The sequence below is a fragment of the Panthera tigris genome, chromosome C2 (assembly GCF_018350195.1).
Source record: "Panthera tigris isolate Pti1 chromosome C2, P.tigris_Pti1_mat1.1, whole genome shotgun sequence".
Lineage (NCBI taxonomy): Eukaryota > Metazoa > Chordata > Mammalia > Carnivora > Felidae > Panthera > Panthera tigris.
The window spans coordinates 116,321,668-116,344,306 of record NC_056668.1 but is presented as its reverse complement, the minus strand read 5'-3'; the positions used below and the strand labels follow the sequence as shown (position 1 = coordinate 116,344,306).

The window sequence follows — 22,639 nt, the reverse complement described above, 5'->3', positions numbered from 1 at the left end:
TAAACTTTCACTGTAATAGATAAATTTCCTGCTCTACACTACTGCTTTTACTAACTTAGAAGTCTGTTTATATGCTTGTTTAAATCTCTGGTGTGGGTATGTTTACACCATGCTTTGGTTTGTAAATTTTAGCTTCCTTCTGGAAATATTAGCTTCTTACCACTAGAACAAATTGATTTCATCTATCTTCCTCCTCATCTTTAAACATATTATTTATCCAACTTTTAGCCTTTCTGATATAAGGTAAAAATATCTCACTACAATAAGGTTAATAAACAAAGTCAAAAGACTACTTAATGAAAAAATATTTTGGAAAGCCAGTCCTTTTGATTAGTAACCAGCCTTAGTACCAGAAAAACTTCAAAGTGCTCTCTAAACATTGAATTTTCATCAGTGATGCTGCAAGCCTTAGTTCTCATCTTTCATGCTTACCCATGCAACAACTTCAAAAGGATTAAAAAGAAAGAATGACAATCTCTCAAAGCAACCCTGCGCTCAGGCCAGTAAGGCCAGTAATCTTTTCTTTAGCTAACGTGCATTTACAACCAGATAATTGCTTCATTACATTATGCTTTAATAAATGTAATAATTAACATTTGTTACAAAAAAAAGCAAATATTGCAAACCATTCAGAAATGAAATCCAGAGCCCAAGGGATTTCTAGAAGAAAATGAAAAAGAGTTAGACAGCGTCAAATATAGACATCTTCAAAGGGAAAGAGATCATTTAAACTTTACTTACTGAAACATGTTCTTGCATACTTGATCGTTTTTGTCATCTCGCTTGTTATAATCCAGCTAGTGAATGTTCAAAGAACATAAAATCCTACAAATAAATAAATAACAAATAAATAAATAAAATGAGTGAATTTACAAAAAGGCGACAATTGAGATCAGGAGTCTCACAGGTAAGCTTTGATTATATAAAGCAATTATGTTTCCCAGTGGTGTTTTAGCAACATGAGATTCATCAGTAAGAGGAAAGTCAAAACGTTTTAAGCTTCATGACACTTACATGTCTAGTTTTCAGAGTACAAGTTACTTGGAAATCTTATTGGAATCAGCAGGGTATCATCAGTCAAAAATCTTAGGTGATCAAGACAGTGCAGACTTCGATTGCAGGACATTCTCTGTCAGTGTGGGATGTTGTAATAGACACTGACCTTTGAACAAGTATTAGATATATCCTCATGGACTGTGTGGTTAGCAAGCAGGTAGTCATCTGAGGAAGTACTGAAAACTATACCAGAGGGAACTTAGAAATGGTAATTATGGCTGTGGGTTGTGGAGTGGTAGCCTCAAACCAGAGAAGACCGAAAATTAGATAGTACTTGTGAATTTTGCTGTTTGGATCAGGGAGTTCTCATACCGGCTACTTTCTGATGGTCTCTCTCTCAACACAAGGTAATGAAATGGACACAGTATTTAAAAATTAACATGGGATGCCTGGGTGGCTCAGTTGGTTAAGCATCCGACTTCAGCTCAGGTCATGATCTCATAGTTCGTGAGTTTGAGCCCCATATCTGGCTCTGTGCTGACAGCTCAGAGCCTAGAACCTGGTTCAGATTCTAGTCTCCTTCTCTCTTTGCCCCTCCCCTGCTTGCACTCTTTGTCTCTTTCACTCTCTCAAAAATAAAAATATTTTAAAAAATGTTAAAAATTAAAAACACAATTCTTCCTGTCCAATTATATGTAGAAGTAATTTATCTTGTATCTATGTAATTATCTAATACATGTCAGAAATTGTTTTAAAAGCTATATTGGCCAAAAAAAAGTGCAATTGTTTTATATTATGGTAAAAAGGAAAAGAAAGAACTGGATGGGGCCATTAGATATTCTCAGTAAGTAGGTTTTTCCCTGAGACAATGGAGTTAAATTGTGAACTGTTGATAGTACATTAGTAACCAGCCTTAGTACCAGTTACTAAGTGACAGTATTAGTAATAGTGAATTGTTGACAGTACATTTTACTGTTTGTGTGTTAAATGATATAAGTGGGTAGGGCAGATTAAAGATGATCTGGTTTTTATTTTTTAAACATTTTTTAAATGTGCATTTTTATTTTGAAAGACAGAAAGAGCATGAGCAGGGGAGGGGCAGAGAAAGAAGACAGAGAATCCCAAGGAGACTCCACGTTGTCAGCACAGAGCCTGATGCAGGGCTTGAACTCAGGAATCGTGAGATCATGACCTGAGCTGAAGTCAGGAGTCAGATGCTTAACTGACTGAGCCACCCAGGCACCCTACAATGATCTGTTTTTTAATATAAACATTAAGTGTGGGGCTTAATCAGAAAGGCCAAATTAAGGTTTTGGGGAAAGGGTGTGTATGTGTGTGTATTCTGTGTGTGTCTTTGGAAAAAACTGAGTAGATAGAGCCATTTTTTTCCCCACAGCAGCCCACATTAAAATGTCCATAAGATTTAGGATCCTAAAACCCTGAAGGACAACAAAATATGAAATGAAGAACGTAGGTTTGTTTTAAAATTCCATGGGTTTTTGTGAGAGCATTGACAATGGTAAGCAGTGAGGGAGATATTAGAGGAAAAATTGGGACAGGAGATGGGCGACCATCTGGCGTAGGTGTTACTTGACTTCTGTTTTCTATCACCAATCTCCACACCAGGAAGAAAATATTTCTGATAAAATTATAAGTTGGAAAGAAAGGACAAAGATGTAATATCTTTGTAATAATGGAAGCTGATAAATATTAACCCCTCCCTCTGAATTCATGTATCCATGTACATGTTCGAAGGGAAGAAAACTACTTTTCACATTCTGAGGGTCACTTAGTTCATTGTTAACCTATGAAACAGTCCTGAACTTTACCCAGGATCAATAATGTGATATTTACATATTTTTTCAGTGAAAATGAAAATGAGCCAAAAATCTAAGTTGAAATGGAAAGAGAATGGGTAACTAAGTTTTTGAAGAAATGCTGAGTAGCACATGACAGGGCACTGCTTCTTGTTTTTTTAAATCTTTTTAATGTTTATTTATTTTTGGGAGAGAAAGAACATGAGCAGGCAAGGGGCAGAGACAGGGAGATAGAGAATCCGAAGCAGGCTCCACGCTCTGAGCTGTCAGAACAGAGCCCTACGTGGGGCTCGAACTCAGGAACAGCAAGATCATGACCTGAGCCAAAGTTGGAAGTTTAACCAACTGAGCCACCCAGGTGTCCCAACAGGGCACCCATTCTTGACGAAGACTGTGTATGAGGGTCAGCGGAGAAAGGCTGTCTATTAGAAATGCAGGCTCCTAAATTCTGACTTCTGAAGAGTTGGTCCCAACCTAGCCTTCTATGCATAAACCTCTGTGGGATAAATGTGGTGCTGTGTAAAATGAGATTGGCTCTGTAGTGATTAATGAGGAAAGGGTGAGAAATAAATCACTCCTATGCTTTTAAGACCATACTTACAGGGGCGCCTGGGTGGCTCAGTTGGTCGAGTGTCAGACTCTTGATTTTGGCTCAGGTCATGATCCCAGGGTTGTGGGATGGAGTCCTGTGTTGGGCTTTGCACTGAGCATGGAGCCTGCTTAAGATTCTCTCTCTCTCTCTCTCTCTCTCTCTCTCTCTGCCCTTCTCCCCTGCTTGTATACACTGTCTCTGTCTAAAATAAAAAATAAATTAAAAAAAGACCATACTTACAAAGAGAAAACAAGCACCAATCATTGCTGCTTTGACTGTCACATCTAGATCTGCGGGAACATGAATTCCGAAGTTGTCAGCATTGGTAAAAACATCATTTACAAATCCTGACCAGTACTTTGAAATCTTCCCAATTGTAAGTTTTTCATTAATGGTTTTCACCTTTGAAAAGAAAATAAGAGATGTTAAACCTGAAGGTGAAATGGATGGCTTTACATATCTTAGTATGTTTGCTTCGAGAGAGATGCGAATTATTTTATTAATCATCTGTAAAAGTTCCATGTCATTCATTCCGTTATATAAGCATAAGTTTGGAGATTTAACTTTCCAGTTTACTCTTCCGGAATTTTGCTTTTTTGACAGTTTTTTGATTCATCATAATTCCTTTATTTTTTCTTGCTTTTTATATGCAGATTGAGAAAATAATAGCAATAAATAATTAAGGCCAGGCTACCACAAGATGGCAGCAGGTACATAGTTTCAATTACATGGTCTAACCTTGAAGGTAATTTCATTACCTGAAGTCTAGATTTTAAACCTGAATTCTTCAATAACAACAACAACAACAAAAGGAAGAAAAAGAAAATATTTTTGAGAAATATTGGAGAAACAATTTTTAGAAGAAATTCATTTCTAAGTACAATTTGTAAACTTAAAATTTTTATTGTTAAGATTATAGAATTACTAACATATTTAAACATTATCAGCCATTGCTTAATCTCATTTTTATATTATACTCCAAAATTTACTAGGTCTTTCCTTTATAACTAAACCTAAGTCCTATTTTCACACACACAAAAAAAAAAAAAAAAACAAAAAAAATCCTATGGGCAAATGTAGCACAGGAAATTCAGATTAATTTGACATCAAAAATCTATAGTCCTTCACAGCTAGAAGAAATCTACAGTTAAACTTTATCAACTATTCATTTGCTTGCCCTGTTTCTCATTCAAAGGCTGAAAGGATTCAATATAAATTGTTACTTTATGTATAGTGGGAAAAGATGGAAATAGAGAAGGTTACTTAGGACATCGATATACCTTTACTAAAACTTTTTATTTCTCAATCATAGGACATATTTTTATCTTTAATCTTAGGAAAGCATGCCAAGTCTTTTTGGAGTGGGGTAGAGTTACAACAGTTCGCTTTGTAAAATTTCCATCACATTCTCGGTAAATAGTGTTTGCTAAAGTTCCTCAAACTGAATGTCCCAGGTGGGCTATATATGAATGTATGAATGAAGGAAGGGATGAATAATAAATAGACACTTTAAATGAGCTCTCCTTTGCCTAAAAGATATTTACAGGAATAGTAGTTAACATAGTTCTTATTGTTACAATTGAATGTACAACTACCTATTGTTTTTTAACATTGAGTTAAAATGTTAAACATTTAACTGTTTATGTTTATGTAAGTGTAGATTGTTTTGTAAAATGAACTTAGCAAGTCTTATGATCATAGCTTTTAAATTAGTGATGTTTTCTCAAATGTGGATCTTGAGAAACTTAACAGTAGACCATGGGGGAAGAGTAGGGGGAAAAAAGTTACAAACAGAGAGGGAGGGAGGCAAATCATAAGAGACTCTTAAATACACACTGAGGGTTGATAGGAGGTGGGGGAGAGGGGAAAGTGGGTGATGGGCACTGAGGAAGGCACTTGTTGGAATGAGCACTGGATGTTGTATGGAAGCCAATTTGACAAAAAATTATATTAAAAAAATAAATTAGTGATTTTTTAATGGAGTGTACTTCTTAGATGAGATCTGAAGTAGGATATGTTACCACCAGAGCTAGAGGAAAAGATGATCTAATTTAAGGTGATTCTAAGCTAATATATATTTACTTTAGACCATGGGTGCTGTAATTCCACATAAATCAAAAAAGTTTTAGTGTGTTCTTTATTTTTATTTTATTATTTTTTTTAAGTTTACTCATTTATTTTTGAGAGAAAGAGACAGTACGAGCTGGGGAAGGGCAGAGAGAGAGAGGGGCTCAAACTCGGGAACTGTGAGATTCTGACCTGATTCTTAACCAACTGAGCCCCCCAGGTGCTCCTTAGTATGCTTTAAAAACAAAAACAAAAACAAAAACAAAAAACCTTGAACTTAGTATACCTGAAATTATGAGTTCTTACTGGCACGCACAATATGGGCTTATTACATTATTTCACAAATATATTATTTTCTAAATTTATTTCAGAGATATCCCATGATTTGAATATTTTAACATTGAATTCTGTTACAAACCATGAGGATCTAAGTGAAAACCTCCTTCACTCTGTCAACCGTACCTCAAAATCCACATCGCCAAAACAGCCACATGTTGCACAAGGACCAACAATTTTCAAAATATCTTCTTTGTTTGCATTTTGGATTGTGAATTTAGGCAGAAAGGGGTCCCACTTCTGTGCAACATAACCAACTATAGTACCAGGAGGGGCTTGGATTTCTAACTGCAAGAAGAGATAATAATAAAATAAGATTTTCCTACAGTTATTGTATTTTAATTTTACAAGTCGCTTTCCTTCTAAACAGTAACTTTTAGGAAATTATTTTTGTATTCTACAAAATATTCTAAATATCTGCTTCTAAGGAAGCACGGCAGTGGATTTTTTTCATATTTTATAGAAACAAAGATATTCACTAAACAGGTATTTGCTTGGCATTACTCATTAAAATTCATGTCTTTCTTTGATCTTACTTCCCTGAAGAGAACCTCTCCCAGAACGGTCTTCTGACCCTGGGACACTGTCTTCTTTGGCATTTTGTTCCGGGTGTGGCGGTTGGCCAGGCACTGTTTCCTGTGTCTTCCACTGCCTCTAATGTGTTGCCACAACACACATCTATTTGTAACCCTCACTTACCAGTTGTTAACTATTCATGATTGTTTGCCCTTCAGGCTGTCAACTTCCAGCTTCTCTGGGTTCAATTAAAAACAAATGCTTCTTGTGAAGTTACAGTTTTACACACCAATTTGATTGCTGTTTCACTTTTTCCAAAGTGTGAGAGACTTGTAATTGCATTTTTAGGCTTTACTTTAGTGCTGTACCCCATTACTTTCATTTCCTTAATTTCCTTACTTTTCATCATGTTGTATTTCAACATGTTTATATGGTCAAACCAAGTCAGACCAAGTTGTGAAATAAGCCAGAGGTGGGTGAAAATAGTGACAATTGTTTGCTTTTAAATCCAATCCACTCCTTATAATCTGTTTTCCTTTTGTCCTTTTTTAAATTATTTATTAAGTTCATAGTCCTGCATGTATGTCTGTAGTGCTCTTGGATCAACAAAGGTGGTTTCAATAAGAGTGCCTAGAATTACAGGGATTCCACTCGTCAAATCGCTAAATTGTACACCTGAAGCTAATGTAACATTGTATGTCAACTACACTTAAATTAAAAACAAAAAACACTGAAAAGGCAGAATTATATAGATTTGTTCTGGGATCACTTTCAAAATAATTGGCTTGATTCTGAGCAAATCTTTAAAAAATTGTTAAGCGGTATCAGATACATCTTATTTTTAATTTATGTGACATTGGACTACTATGAAATAAAACATCAATTATCAGAAACATTCATCAGAAACATCAGAAACATTCAAATGGATATATTATATTATACTGACTATACCATCTTAAAGCATATTAGATCTTAAATATCTTTAGTAGGAGGATGAAAATTCTTGGACACCAAATGAGTACCTTAGCCACTTTATCACTTAGTCAAGTAATTGCCTATAACAATTGGAGGATTAGCTTCAATATATATTCCAGAAACTTCCCTACTTAACCCCAATTCATATTGATATTTTTTTTCTCATCTTGCTAAGTAGAGTACTTATACATAGGTGCACAGTAGAGAAACTTGGGCTTGAATAAGTATACCTGGATCAAGCCCCATTCATGATATTTCCTGGATGTGTGATCGTAGGTAAGTTACCTCCACTCTCTAAGCCCTAGTTACCTCAACTGCTAAATATGGAGAGTAAAATCTATTCTTTCTAGCTCATAGAGATGTTATGATATCAAAGACATCAGAATAAGTAAAGGTTCTTTATCAACTTAACTGCATTATGTCAGTGGAAGTTATTATAGATCTACTAGATAATGATGAAAATCTATTATATATTAAAATAAAATAATGAAATGATTCCCTTCAGAACAATAGCATAGTCTTGCCAAGGTTTCAAGTTTGTCATAAATGGATGAATGGAATGTGAGATTCTGTACTAAAACTGATACCTAACCAAGAGAACACCTTGGAAGATTTTAGTATTACTTAGTACTTCCCGAACTTTGCTCCAGTTAGAGAAGACAAAGGGTAGATTTACTTAATGGTGGAATTCATAGGTATTCCAGTTATGTGGCTAACACAGAGATTCAGGAGGATGTGTCCCATTTACATGATGCATGAGCTGTCTGCCAATTAACAAAACGAAAGCCACTACAGTTTTTGGTTGGGAAAAAAACAAAAACAAAACAAAACAAAAAACTAGTGAATCACCATCCTTAAGCTGTTTGGATCCTAAAGGAGCAACTGATAGGGGAATTGCCTTATAGCTCCAGATGAATGCCATTTGTTAAATAAATAATTGCCAACCTTTTCAAACGTAGAAAAATAAAAGTACACCCAGAGCCAATGACTAACCTCTTGCAGGTAGCAAGGGCACCAGCAGCTATTACACCTCAAGGGCCTGTTTACTGTAATCACCTCCCGACCTGAGTTATCCATGACCTTCAGAGTGCAAGCTCGAAGTGTGGAACAGAAAGTACGATTGAAGCAGATGCTTTCTTCCACTGCAAAGTAAATTCTTTGTCCCAAACTGTTTTTAATCTCATATTTGTTGGAGGTCTCAGTGCCAAGTATCACTAAAGGGAACAAAAAAACCAAAAAACCAAAAAAAAAAACCAATCATCAAAACAGTGCTATTGCCTAGTATCAAATCTTTCAATAAGTAAAAGGGGTAGTGTTATTAAAAGAAAACAGTAGCTAATTATTAAGTATGGGGTATCTTCTTCACCCAAATCTACTTCCATGCTCTAAAATTTGAGGACTTAGCTATGGAAATCAAAGTAAACTCAGAGCAAAGCTGTGTGATGATTACATTTTGATTCCAGATATAGGACCTACTGGGCACATGTAGTTCCACATTTCAACTAAGGAAGCAAGGCTGTAAAGAATGGAATCCTCAAATCATTCTAACACTGCTGTGGAATTTACGGGATGACTCACAGCATAGTAATGATTTTGTTTAAAATCTATTTGGCAGTGTATCTATGGCCGCGGGCTATCCTGCTACCTATATATTACGATTTTGACATATTTTAGATGTTAAGGACAAAAAATAATTAATTGGAATTCAGTCAGTCATCGAAAATCTATGTACTGTTAAATAACATGCCATTTGATGAATCACCGGTGAAATGATAAAACATCAAATTTTGTTTGATGGGTTTTTGTTATTTACTCACTTATCATTTTCAAGTTTTTATTTAAATTCCAATTAGTTAACATATAGTGTAATATTAGTTTCAAGAGTAGAATGGGTTTTTGTTATTTAGTCTCAAACTTGATTTCCATTTATGAAATTATTAAGAAAATATAAATTATTACCAAACATGGAAATGATAAAATCTTTTGTTATTTTAAGATAAAAATTGTTAGATTCCTGATAAAATATTATCAAAGACTCGGAGAGTTCATGCTTTTAGGTGTACCTATATCAGACTAACAATTTACTTCAAATGTTTATTTTAAAAGACCTACTGATCTTTTTTAAAAAAAATTTAATGTTTATTAATTTTTGAGAGACAGGGCGGGGGGGGGGGGGGGAGCAGAGAGAGAGGAAGACACAGAATCTGAAACAGACTCCAGGCAACAAGCTGTCAGTATAGAGCCTGACACGGGGCTCAAACTCACAAACTGTGACATCATGAAGTTGGAAGCTTAACCAGCCGAGCCACCCAGGCACCCTGACCTACTGATCTTTTTGATCTACCTTTATCCACAATTTAACATTATTGTTTAGAAGATATTTAAATATAACAAAATTTCTGAAGCCTAAAATATTTTTAACAGTTTTAATAAGTATAGAATATAATATACTTACTTCCAAGAAGCTCCACCTGCTGGTGTATAATTATCAGGTCTAACTGTTAAAGAATGACATAAAGGAAATAAAAGGTATTACATCACACTTTGAAAACCTTTGGAGATATTACTATTAACTTGCTTATCACATGACATTCATTAATTTCCATGTTCTTTACTGGGGAAATGGTTGAAAACAGCTCACATTTTATAATGAAAAAGAAAATACATTTTTTAATTCAAGTAAAAATTTTTAAAAAAATACAAGAACCCTGAAAATTCCAAGGCAGAAATGCCAAGAATCAGAATAAGAACTATGGTTAACTCTGTGTTCTCCTGTGATAAAGTGATAATAGAGTAACTCTTGGAAACAATACTCGGAGAAGATTTTAAAACAGTCTCTGAACAATGATGCCTAAAAGGTTTCAAAACTCATTTTTAAAAAAAATTTTTTTAAACGTTTATTTATTTTTGGGACAGAGAGAGACAGAGCATGAACAGGGGAGGGGCAGAGAGAGAGGGAGACACAGAATCGGAAGCAGGCTCCAGGCTCTGAGCCATCAGCCCAGAGCCCGACGCGGGGCTCGAACTCACGGACCGCGAGATCGTGACCTGAGCTGAAGTCGGATGCTTAACCCACTGAGCCACCCAGGCGCCCCAAAACTCATTTTTTAAAGGAAATGAAACAAAACATCAACGACCCCCGAATGCCTGGCCTTTCCTCTCCACCCTGCCTAACTTCTCTTTCACTCTCAACTCATTCCTCATAGCGATAAAATGTCTTTGTTAAAGCTGAGAGAGGTTATTTTATAAATTATTCTCACTCACACCTTCCTTTGGATTAGAAAACATGAACAAATCCTGCTGATGCCAACAAAATACCCATTTAAGCAGAATAAGTTATGCCACTAACAGCTAATATAAGGAAAGTTGCTTTATGTAATTAAAAATGAAGTTAACTTACAGAGATAAAATAGCCACAGATAGTTGAGAATGACTATATTAAAAAGTATACAATGCAAATTTTTAAAGGAAATGTTCAAATATGTTGTGAGAATGAATTTTCACTAAGGTAGACTCGTGAACCCTGAAGACCATTGTCTTTTCTAACACTTTCTTTTCTATTTCACCTCTAAATTATCTTCACTTTATTTTCCCTTCACATTAATAAACTCACTGGTAATGCTTGAGCTGAAATAGTCATTAGTAATATCGGGTATTGATTGGGCATCACAAGTCCGGAAAATTTGACGTTACATTATTTCCTTCATTCTTCTTGTATATCCTGAGGTACAGGCAAAACTAAATGTCCTCTATTTAAATTTTATTGTTGGTGAAAGAGTGCATGGGTCCTCTTTTTTTAAGGTTCACAAAAAATCTTTTCCATAAACAATTTATGATTTAAGGTATTATAAAACCTATTTTCAGAATTATGGCAATTTTTAAATATTAGAATCAGTCTTTCAGAGTGTACTATTGTTAGTTCTGTTCTCTTCTTTTGAGAAAAATGGAGGGTTGAAAGAAAAGTCACAAAGGATATCCACAGTTATTTAGCGGTGGGTCCATTAGAGGTAAGTTAGGGATGAAGAAAATTATGGGGGCAAGACTAAGATTTGAATTTAGGAACTTTAATGTTGGTGCCATGGATCAAGTTTTAGTCTTGAAATTTAGAGACTATCAATTGAGATCCATTCCACATTGGAAAGGTAAATTGTACCTCTCTGCTTTCTAATAGTAGCAGTTGTTTATTTAATGGCTACCGTGAGGTAGTCCTTGTGGTAGATATTTTGACATAGTGTATGATGTAATCCTCACAAAAACTTAGAGACATAGACATCATTACATTTATCTTGTGAAGAAGCAATCCCAGAGAGATTAAGCAGTTTGCCCAGGATCACAGAGCTTGTGAATGGTTGGGCTAGGACTTGAACCTACATTGATTGTACTGCCACCAGTTTTGACATGCTTTCTACTCTGTTGTATTGGCATCACTAAACAAGTGTTAGGAACTGGGATAAACAATTCTTAAGTGGTACTGTGGAACTTCTGAATACCTTTCCTTCCTATTTTCTCTACGCTTACACTCACCCCAGCCTCTGTAATAACATTTGATTTGATCTATCTCTGTGGGCAATACCCCTGGATTTGAGGGTCTTGTTTTGTTCTTGCAGTTTCCTTCAAGTAGTACTAGGCCACTTACACACTGTGCTCCAAATGAGCCCTTACCACTCTTTGCTATTATTTGATGGACCAGGAATCTTGGAAACTTTAAACAGATTGGATCACGTATTTAGGTGTCAGGGCCAGTAAAGCACTCAAGTAGGAAAGCCATAGGATAGAAATCGAACGACAGCCTTGGATATATAGCTTAAGAATAAATTCTTATGTATAACTTATCAGGTTTACAAGTATTCCATTTAGTATACATACTTCCAAATAAATAGGATCTTTACATGTGTCTTTGTAGACTTAACTCACTACTCTTACCTATAGGTGACTAAATTATAATAATTATCCTTTGTTTTGACACTAATAGTATAAAATGATATTACCTATTAGAACGTGTTAATCCAGAGAGATAATCTATTTGTTTTATATTTAGGTTTAACTCTACATGAACAACATAAATGCATACACATACATCCATACATGTATACACATGTGCACATGTGTATATGTGCATTATATATTTACATACATACCTGAAAATTTATTTTCAAACTGTTAATGGAAAAAAGATTTTCATTAGTCATTGGATGGACTTGATTAAAGGAGAATAGATGTGTTTTTAAATTTTTACTGTGGTTTTTTTTTAATTTAGAAGGATTTTGTGTATTTTCCTGTTTATCGAAGAATGTACTATTTTCAAATGTTCATGATTTTATTCAATTCTTACAGTTCTCAGACAAAATTTAACACACAAAAATTCATTTTATATATATGTCTTGCAGACTTGTGGTATAAAACATTTAAAATGCTCATTTACCCTGTTTAAGTACACTGCTTTAAAGCGAGTAAGTGTTCTTTTAGGGTAAAGTGAATAACTTATATTTCCCTTTGAAGTAAGATATTCGCCAATTTGTGGCATATTTTTATTTTCTGAAATAGATCACCAAAGGTATAGGTATGGAAAATCGACTTCATTTTAGAACTGAAGCCAATGGGCTCATATCTCTATTTATGGAATGTAAAAAAAATGTATTCATGTCAAGCATCTGGCTCCGGGTGTGTCATCATTCATGGATGGAAGAAGAATATGTGATGACCATATGTGATCATCAAACCTCAGCCCTCTGGCACTGGTATATCACTTTTATACTTGGCAAAACCTTGTCTGACAACATTCCCAAACAGCTTGCAGCAGTTAATCAACTCTAGTCAGCTATTACAGCTGATCCTTTCTGCAGATGGAAGATGGTAGGTTAGCTTTTCCAGCTCTTTTCCACATCTCCCTGAGCTCTCCAGTCTCTGTAGTACATTTGTCTGCCAGTGGGTTTCTGGAGAAGGCATCTGCAATTATAAACATTTTCCCAGGAACATATGCCGCATGCAGCTTAAACCCTATCAGGCATAACAGAAATCTCTTGTACCTTAAGGGAATTAACACAGAGATTTGATTTTGATAAAGGAGATAGACTTTATGGTTTGAAAGAATGCCAAACAAGCTGAAAATTGCAGCAGATGTGCTGACATCTCAATATCAGTGTATTTCCGATCTTCTGTGGGATAAAGTACAAAAGCAACAATAATATATAAAAGTATAATTGTCCTTTGTGTGCCACATAATTCAGAGGATGGAATTTCTTGATTGATTTATTATAGGGCTTTAATCACTGCTTACCCTCCAATGACTATATCTAATAGTAATATGATCTTGTAAGCACATCGGCCTAAAGATGCAACAGTATCAAAGACAATGATGTTAACTTGGTAACTTGCTTTCCCTTGGATTTATAGTCATCTTTTGAGATTCAGTTGACGACCCTGAATTCTTAGATCATTATGGAAGTCTCTCCTGAGTCCTTAGATCCTTAACAGCTTTCTCTGCTCTATGCACCTGTACACATTACAACTGTGTGCTTATATGGCTTTAGTACATCACCTTGCACTTCTTGTCAACACTTCTTGCATGCCAATTAGGTTACAGAGTGTTTGGGTGAGAGGGACTAGGTTTTATGCTTTTTACATGTCTCGATTATAGCAAGTACTCAATAAATATTCTTTAATTAAATAGCTGTAGGTGACTAGACGTGTTAGGCAATTCCTTGAGGATACATTTGCTTATACCTTGAGCAATGAGCAGAAGGAGGATAAATGTGCTAAACAGCTCCATCAAAAATGTTTAGTGTCATCACTCTGCCAAATAAATAAGAAAAATAGAAGTGGAAATAAAAGAGAATGAATTTCTTTCCAAATAATAGAAACAATTTTTTTTCATAATTTCATGATTTATAATGCTTTTCTCACTTCAACACGTCATTTGGTGAAGTCCTTCAACCTTGGTTGATGATGAGGGAGCATAAGGCAAGCTGAGAGCAAAGTACAAGCTAGCACCCCCCCCACTCCCACGTGGAATATGTGTGATACTCCTCGGACATTCCTGGCTGCCCAAGAACAAAGGAAAGGGCTTTAAGTGCTTGCCATGGTGATGTGAGAAACCAAGGCAAATGAAAAATTAAATTCCCTTACTGCCTACAGCCCGTTGGCAAGTCCTTGAAACCGGCAGAGTGACCTAGGAGCTCAGCTGCCTTGATGATGACACTTTGCTGGGGGCAAAAGGGAATCTTGACTTAACATTATCCACCCCCCCCACCCCCAATCCTACTTTAACATCCAAAAATCCCTTTGGAAACTTCCTTTGTCTCAGCTTCCTCAAGATGTATGCTGGCAATCATATTCTAAGCTTATGGCCCCCTGATAATACGCCTGAAGGGTCTCGTGACTGAGGTTTTACTAAATGGTAATGAATGGTGTTTTCCCAATAGGGGCCTGGAAACCTGGCTTCCAAAATTCCTTAGTGATTTACTCTATCCCTAACCCCCTCCCAACTGGAAGGTATATAATTAGTTACCTGTCACAACCCCAGTGCAGCTCTTTCTGCCCATGGGTCCTGTCCCCGTGCTTTAATAAGATCACTTTTTTGCACCAAAGAAGTCTTCAACAATTCTTTCTTGGCTGTCAGCTCCGAACCCCCATCACCCCAAAACCCCATCAGTTGAAAAGCAAGAAACCAAGTTTGTATTCATTTTAAGGGGCAAACGTGTGTAGAAATAGAAAAAACACCTGGCTTAAATATTCTAGCCCAGGAGGAAGACTGCCTGGCCGAGGGAGAGCTGGCTGCCACACTTGGTTCGCTGGGTGAGGATATGAGAGGTGAAAGCTGCGGTCAGGGGCTGGAGCTCCAGGAAGAAAGCCAGGCGGACCTCTACTTTGGTTCTGTACATCTGCAAGAGAATGAAAATCTCAGCCCATATTTAAATTTAGGCCATTTCTTTCATTTTTCTCATAGTATCTGTGACTTCTGAATTCAGAGGACCAATGATCTCCTGCCTCCTCTACTGCCTTTCCTGCATTTTCCCTATTCACCGTTGCCGTAACTTACCCCTAAACCAGAGGAAAAGGAGTGCGGAAGATTGCTAGTAGTGTTTGTGAGAAAAATGGTGGATAATTTGGGCAAAATAAATGATTTCCAAATATATATATATATATATATATATATATATTTAATGTTTATTTATTTTTGAGACAGAGAGAGACATAGCATGAACGGGGAGGGTCAGAGAGAGAGGAAGACACAGAATCTGAAGCAGACTACAGGCTCCGAGCTGTCAGCACAGAGCCCGAGGCGGCTTGAACTCACGGACCGTGAGATCGTGACCTGAGCCGAAGTCGGACGCTTAACAGACTGAGGCACCCAGGCGCCCCTAAAAATATATTTTTTGGAGGCACATGAAACGTCTGCTCAAAGAGCTGCAAAATTATAAACTCCAAAGTGAAACAGGAAAAGGAACTAGATATTCTCTGCTCCTAAAAGGATAAACTTAGACATAAGTTTTGAATCATAATTCTGAGTTTCAAGGCATAGTCTCCCTTCCCTAAATATTATGAGGGTACCTTGTAATTGCTGAGGCTGTTTTATTGCTTTTTATCAATCCTACTGCTATTGCAAAGTTTGCTTCAGGTGCTTATTCTTTCCGCTGTACCAGAACCACGTGGAGGGCTTGTTCAAACACAAATTCCTGGGCCCCTTTCTGGAGTTTCTGATTTCAGGAGTTGGGGGTGGGGCTGAGGCTTGAATTTGCATTTCTATTTCCAGATGAGCTAATGCTGCCCCCTGACCATATACTTTGAGACCTAGTGGTTTAATTCTATATACTATGAGAACACACAAATCTAATTGATGAGCTTAAGGGTAGTATAATATCTAATGGAGCTTTGGTTTCTCAGTACTTTGTAATAAAGCACCCAAAAATTTTTGATAGTGTGAATGCCTTTGTAAGCTTACCTGGTATTACAAAAGATAAAATACAGAATTCTTTAATGTTTGGCTTTGATTTTTTTTTAGAGAATCACCTGTTTTCTATATGATTGCCAGGTGAAAATGTTACTATTTAACTTATCTGTAGCTTCAAATTTAGAGATTTGCTGCATTAGTCAGGAGCCTGTGTATTATTATGTATAAGCCCTAATGCATGAAAGTCTTCTTTTTTAAAAAAATATAAATTACAGCTTTTCTAGTATCATTTTTCCTTTTTCTCTTCACATGACTGCCATTTATATTACTCCCTAATTAGATACCATTTTTTTCCAAAGATTATCAGAGTTTTTACTCCTCATCTTTACAAATCCATAAATTATTGGAGTTCTCACACCTGCATTCATTTAGTCCGACAACACTATGCTGTCTTAGATTGAACATAGGTGTGGATCAAGATTCATGATAGTTATTTTCAAATATTAGAGGGACCATTATGAAAACAAATTATTGTCACTATTCTAAAGACATATGAATGGGAATGACAAGGAAAATTGTTCTGGTCTACTCTTAGGAAGAAATTTATAACAGCTGCACGCAGATTTGGATAAGTACCCTCACTATACATAGACTAAAGTTGGAGTGACATCTATATAATTCTCAGTAGATTAGAATGACCTTCCTTCAGTACCGATACCAAATTCATGCAAGTTGTACGTATGTGGGGGTATAGTTTTCAGAATCCTTTAAGTCTCTAAAAAATAAATTTGAAGAAAGGACTGAGTTTCCTTTGGAGAAAGTAAGTTCTCCACTATTAAGAGAATTCAAGCATAGCGTGAATGAGTTCTTGGAGAGGGATTAAAAACAAACAAAAACTGGTGAAGGAACATGGACATCCAGTGGATGGTCCTTTAAACATTTACATAAACTTTGTAGTAATGATAGGCTCATTAAGGTTGTGTATACATGTGGTGTTAATGAGGAACAGTTGCCAGGTGATTCATGTATTTATTTAACCTTCAGGTTGGAAGGATCAAGGATCCTTGATCAAGGATCAAGGATCAAGATAGGTATTTAAGTTTGTACATTGAGAATTTGGACATTTAGAATTTGGGCATGTTTAGGGTTAGGATCATGTGGAAACAAACTTGTCATTTGGCCTCATTAAACTAGAAGTCCATACCAATGATATATAGCAGTTTGCCTCCCACGGGACTCAACCTGAACTTCTCCCCTCTGGGCATACAAAAAACATACAGGCAAAAGTACTCCTTTTGCTCTTGAGAAGGTGGTCTAAGTGGGACCTCAAGCAGTAAAGTGGGAGGAAGACCGTGTAACACCATGTCAGATTTGGGAGAGGAGAGAATGGCCAATCAATAGCAACCGGAAATAGTAACACGGGAACAAACAATCCTTTCTTGGGTTTAGTGCCAAAAGCACTGTTGTCATTGGCTTTCAGAGAAAAGTAGAGGCAAAACTGTGATGTAGGGAAAACTAGTTCGTAATGATAAAATTGCAGAGAGAAGTTCAACCTGGATGTGGAGGTGTAGGACTATGGCTAGAAAGGGAACTTTATGAAGTGCCAGAAATGTTCTATATCTTAATTTTGTTGGTGGTTACAAGTGCTCTTTAGTTAAAAAATCATGAACCTGGGGCACCTGGGTGGCTCAGTCAGTCGGGTGAGCTTCTGACTCTGGATCTCAGCTCAGGTCTTGATCTCATAGTCGGGAGTTTAACCCATAAGACTCCATACATAAGGCTCTACTACTTAATAGTGGAGAACTTTTAAGTACATAAAAAAACAATGTACTTCAGTTTGGTGCTCTTTATGCACTTTACACGTGTTATCCTTCAATTTAAAAAACACATATAAGGATCAATTTTTTAAGTGTGTTTAATGTTTACTTATTTTTGAGAGAGAGAGGGAGAGCTAGGGATGGGGCAGAGAGAGAAGGAAACAGAAGATCTGAGTGAGGCAGGCTCCATGCTGTCAGTGCAAAGCCCGATGCAGGGCTCGAACTCACAAATCGTGAGATCATGATCTGAGCCAAAGTTGGACGTTTAACCGATTGAGCCACCCAGGCGTTCCTGTCTACCAAAATGTTTTAAGTAAATAATGATGATAATCTGTCTTGCCCTCTCAAATCAGATTTCTGATTCAAAAGGAAGCTTCCTTTTCATTTCTTTTAAATAGAATAGAGTCTCTGACAGATGTTTTGCCCACTTCATGTGCTATTTGAAATAGGTTGCAGGAGTATTGGGTTTCCATCTGAAATTTTGCCTCTAAGTTTAGTGGTGAGTCTTTATCATTACTGAACATCCCTGCTTTTTTGGTAGATTAATCATATTTTGATCTTACTATTGCTTTCCAGTCACAAGTTTCTTCAAAGTCTCAGACCACCAGATAAAGAAGGAACTCCTTTGAATTTCTATCTGGCTTTGAATTTCTATCTACTCTTTTAAAAATGTATAACTAGCTTATAAATATTTCACGTACTCTGCAACTCTTTACCTTACAGGCTACTGTTGTTGCTGTAACTCTTATAAAGTGATGAAGTGTTTTGGATTAAGTGTTTGTGTCAGTCTTCGGTGAAAGAAAAGACTTGTCAAGATTTTTTTTTTAGTTCGTCTTCAAGTATAAAAATGAGGCACACATATTAAAATTCATGATTTTGTTGGTTCATGTCTATATTTTACAATTTGTTTGAGCTTTCCTTATGATACTCAGGGACTGGTGTACATTAAATGTTGAAGAAAAACGAAAAGATTATCTCCTCTGTTCCATATTAAATAGCATCCAAAAGTGTATTTTGGTGAAGAAAGCAAATAAGCAATACATGTTTCTTTGAATGCTTCATTAATTTAATTTCGGATATTTTAAATTGGTGTACTCTCTTATCCTATTTGTGATTAGGTTAAAAGGTTTCTGCTAATTATACTAATTTAGCTTCATGCTAAAACTTTTTATTATAGGCTAGAGTTTAATGGTTTGTTCTGATAATGGAATGAAAGCACATTATAATTTCAATTTTTATATAACTTCACAAGTGTTTTCAGTGAGATTGAAACTCATTACTTACAACAAATCCCTCTCTCTTGTCTTTTGAGAAGGTATTTAAAGTAAAACAGCACTTATGATATTTATGCACTTTTAGGAACTTGAGAAAATTCCCAACTCCCCCTACAAAATCCTTAATTAATCTGCTTATTTAAATTAGTTATTTTCTGTTTGCTTTTTTATATATAATTTACTATCAAAGAAGTTTTGAAAGATTTTTGCTCAGAAATGATTACTTTTAGTCCATTAAATTTATTAGAATTTACGACTACACATATTGAATTCTTTAAAATAAATGGGTATATCACACATTTTAAACAACAAATAGGAAATTTAAAAATATTGAACTGTACTTTAACACTTTTTAACTTCTGTGTGAAAAGTTTTCTTCAAATCCCTTTAAACTTGGAATATCAGCCTGTCTTTGTGTTTGGCATTAAATACTGCCCTTCTGAATTCTGCTATGCAGCTTTTCTTATTAATTCACTATGTTTATATTCATGATAACTAAAACATTGTTTATATCTTAACTTTTACATTCAATCAGGTAGTTTTTATTATTTTTTTTTAAATTTTAATGGAACATGCTCCTTGAAGTTAAAAATTCCAGTGTTCAAAAGTGGTAAGTGACAGGTTTTAAAGTATCAATCTCACTGATTGTAACATCCCTGCAACTGCATATTTTTAGTCATAAATAAGGAAAAAATTATTAACTGGCTCTATTTACTCTTACCTTTACAGGCCATGAGGATGTCTGAGTCACTTCTTCAAAGGCAGCCAGGTTAAAAGAAAGGCTTTTCCTGTTGCAGCAAGAAGAAAAAACACAGCATGCATAAAACTTCAGAAGGTGTCTGTCTACTTCACGTCAGCTTACAAATAACAGAGAAAGGGAGTGTCTTAGTTTCCAGAGTGATGTATTGAATCACTTTGGACAACAGGGGGAGACGAAGATATCACCAAAGGTAAACACTGCTCACAAACCATCTTATCTCTTGGTGGCTGAAGGAACAATTTAAACATAGTAAAAACCGTAAAGGAAGACTCATTTTAAGAGTCTTGTTTTCAAGACTCTTTCAAGTTTCTTTCCTTTTTTTTTAAATTTCTTGGAATATATACCTTTGCATTCACTATTATGTCAGAAACATTCTGTTTCTAGTTTCTAGAAATCATCTGTGGCAGAGTTTATGATTCATTTTTCTATCCTGTGTTAACTTCCTAAGAGTTCTAAACAATATTTCATATTTTGGAAATGTTTGAACTTCAATATTATTTTTCTCTTGGGATTTTTTTCACACTCTCTCCCCCCAAAAGCAAATAAGCAGGAAGTAGATTATCCTTACTATTTATGTAATAAATAAATCTGTATTTTCATTTTTAATTGAATTTGACGAATCAGAGGTATTTGAAAATACAAGCCCTCAATAACCTTGCAAAGTTAATGGGAACACACAGGTGATATTTAACAGTATTGCATACTGAGGGGGAAAAGAAAGCACTGTAACCTTGCATAGACAGCTCATCTTTCTAAATGCAGGTGACCAGGTGACCATGGAGATTTTGCTCCCCAAGTTAAATCCCCTGGATGGCATGAATTGCAAAGGTTGAACTTGCAAGATTATACTGCATTATAAGTAACACTGTCTACTTCTAAAAATAGTTAAGTGGCCTGATAAACCATAGCTTGTGATGAGAAATTATAAAGTCATTCTCACAGGTTGTTGGCAGCCAAAGTTTATGTTCTTATTTGGCAAAGAGATATGTCTTTTTATTATTGTTGTTGTTTTGAAGTATTTGGGGTTGAAGAGCTGCTGTTATCTGACCTGTCATTTTGCAGAAGAGGTGAAAAAAGATGATTAGTATCTTAATGAAATTATATGTTTCCTAGATTTCTTACTGTTGGTCCTGGTTATTCAAAAGAAAAACTTCATTCCAAAGAAACTAAGTTATCATTAACACTAGCAAGCCTGGTAACTTTAAATTATGGTCGTAATTGACCAGTTAATTTTGACTTGCTACAGAGCACCAAGTTTGAAATAAAAATCTAAGCCAATTAAACATATATTGTGGCTGTATAAGGCCATCCATCCATGTATTTGGATATGGCCATATGACTGAGGGAGGCTTTCAGTATTTAACCTGCAAGGGAGAACTTCCAGGGCACCTAACTTGGTGTGGTGTAGGAAGTGCCCGTTTCTTTCTCTCTCTGTCCTGCTGGGGACAGCACCCATATTGCTCTTTCTTTGCAAAGGCCCAGCAGATACCAATCTGAGGTTCCCCTTCTCTCCATTCCTTTCTATTTCCCAGCTCTTCTAGAAGAGAGGCTCACAAACCCTTCTGATGGACCTTTTGGACGTTGAAGCGTCCTATTACCAAGTGCTTGTCCTGCCAGGTAGTGTTGCCCCAAGGGCGGGCCTGGCCACCTCTCCCGCTGCAGTTGCTGCGGTCATTCAACTCCACCTGCATGGTGCCCTTAATTCCCTTCTCTTCACACCTGCTGCCTCCACAGAAGCACCAGGACCGCGCTGCCCTTCAGCACGGCGCTCAGAACCCTCACTCTGACCTCTCTGCTTTGTGCTCTGAAGCCCTTGACTGTTTCAAGCAGCATCAATACCAATTTCCCTTTGCCATCAGGCTGCAGTTTTCTCATCGGCTGGCTTGATTCCACGAAATATAGCCAATACAAGGTGGGCGTGTCTAACAGACATAAACCAGGGGATCGCAGTACAAAAAAGGAGACTTAAAAATGAATTCTCAGGAAACAAGACAACGGGTCTGCCCCTTTGCGGGAAACTGCCCTCTCCCGAGCCTTGCTCTGCTGCTCTGCTCCTTGGGCGTGCTCATTTTCTGATGATGTTCTGCCTTGCCTGTCCTTGTCCCTTCTAAAAGAAGGGTCTCTATTTCCACCCCCAACTTCAGCCTTAGTCAAAAGGAAATGGAAAAAAATTGCACCATAATTTCACTGCAATCACCCCCGCTACTCATGGCCTTTCTGCTGGACACATTGCAGCTGTTCTGAAGAGCTGTTTATTCAACATTACATAATTGTTTAGAACTTTCCCCATTATTTAATCACTTCATGGTTAGACACTTGACTCAAATTTTCATGTCTGAAAAGGCTCACCAAAGCAGTCTGCTTCAGTATGAAGGAAGAAGCTGCCCATTATTTAAATCCATAGAGTGACAGATAAGCTCCCTGCTATGACAAAAACTGTATTATGCTTCAGACAGCCTCCTTTGAGGAAAGGATGGTGAATGGAGTAAGGTGTAAGCCTACAGGCCTGAGGCAGGACCAAAGACCAAGGAAGGGAAGAGCCAGCTCTAGGAATATTTCATGATTATGTTTGTTTTATTATAAAATTATGGGTTCTTAA

General features: G+C 36.3%; 1 protein-coding gene across 1 annotated transcript; it reads right to left on the bottom strand.

Moving 5' to 3' along the window:
- Positions 1–778: 778 nt before the first annotated feature.
- On the bottom strand, positions 779–20,301 carry PLSCR5 (phospholipid scramblase family member 5). The gene is made up of 7 exons (XM_042956347.1): positions 20,002–20,301; positions 15,019–15,179; positions 9,755–9,797; positions 8,293–8,513; positions 5,935–6,096; positions 3,646–3,807; positions 779–825 (listed from the first exon to the last, which is right to left on the bottom strand). Exons 1-7 carry the CDS (start codon positions 20,012–20,014, stop codon positions 787–789), a joined length of 801 nt encoding a protein of 266 aa, XP_042812281.1. The 5' UTR covers positions 20,015–20,301; the 3' UTR covers positions 779–786.
- Positions 20,302–22,639: the final 2,338 nt, after the last annotated feature.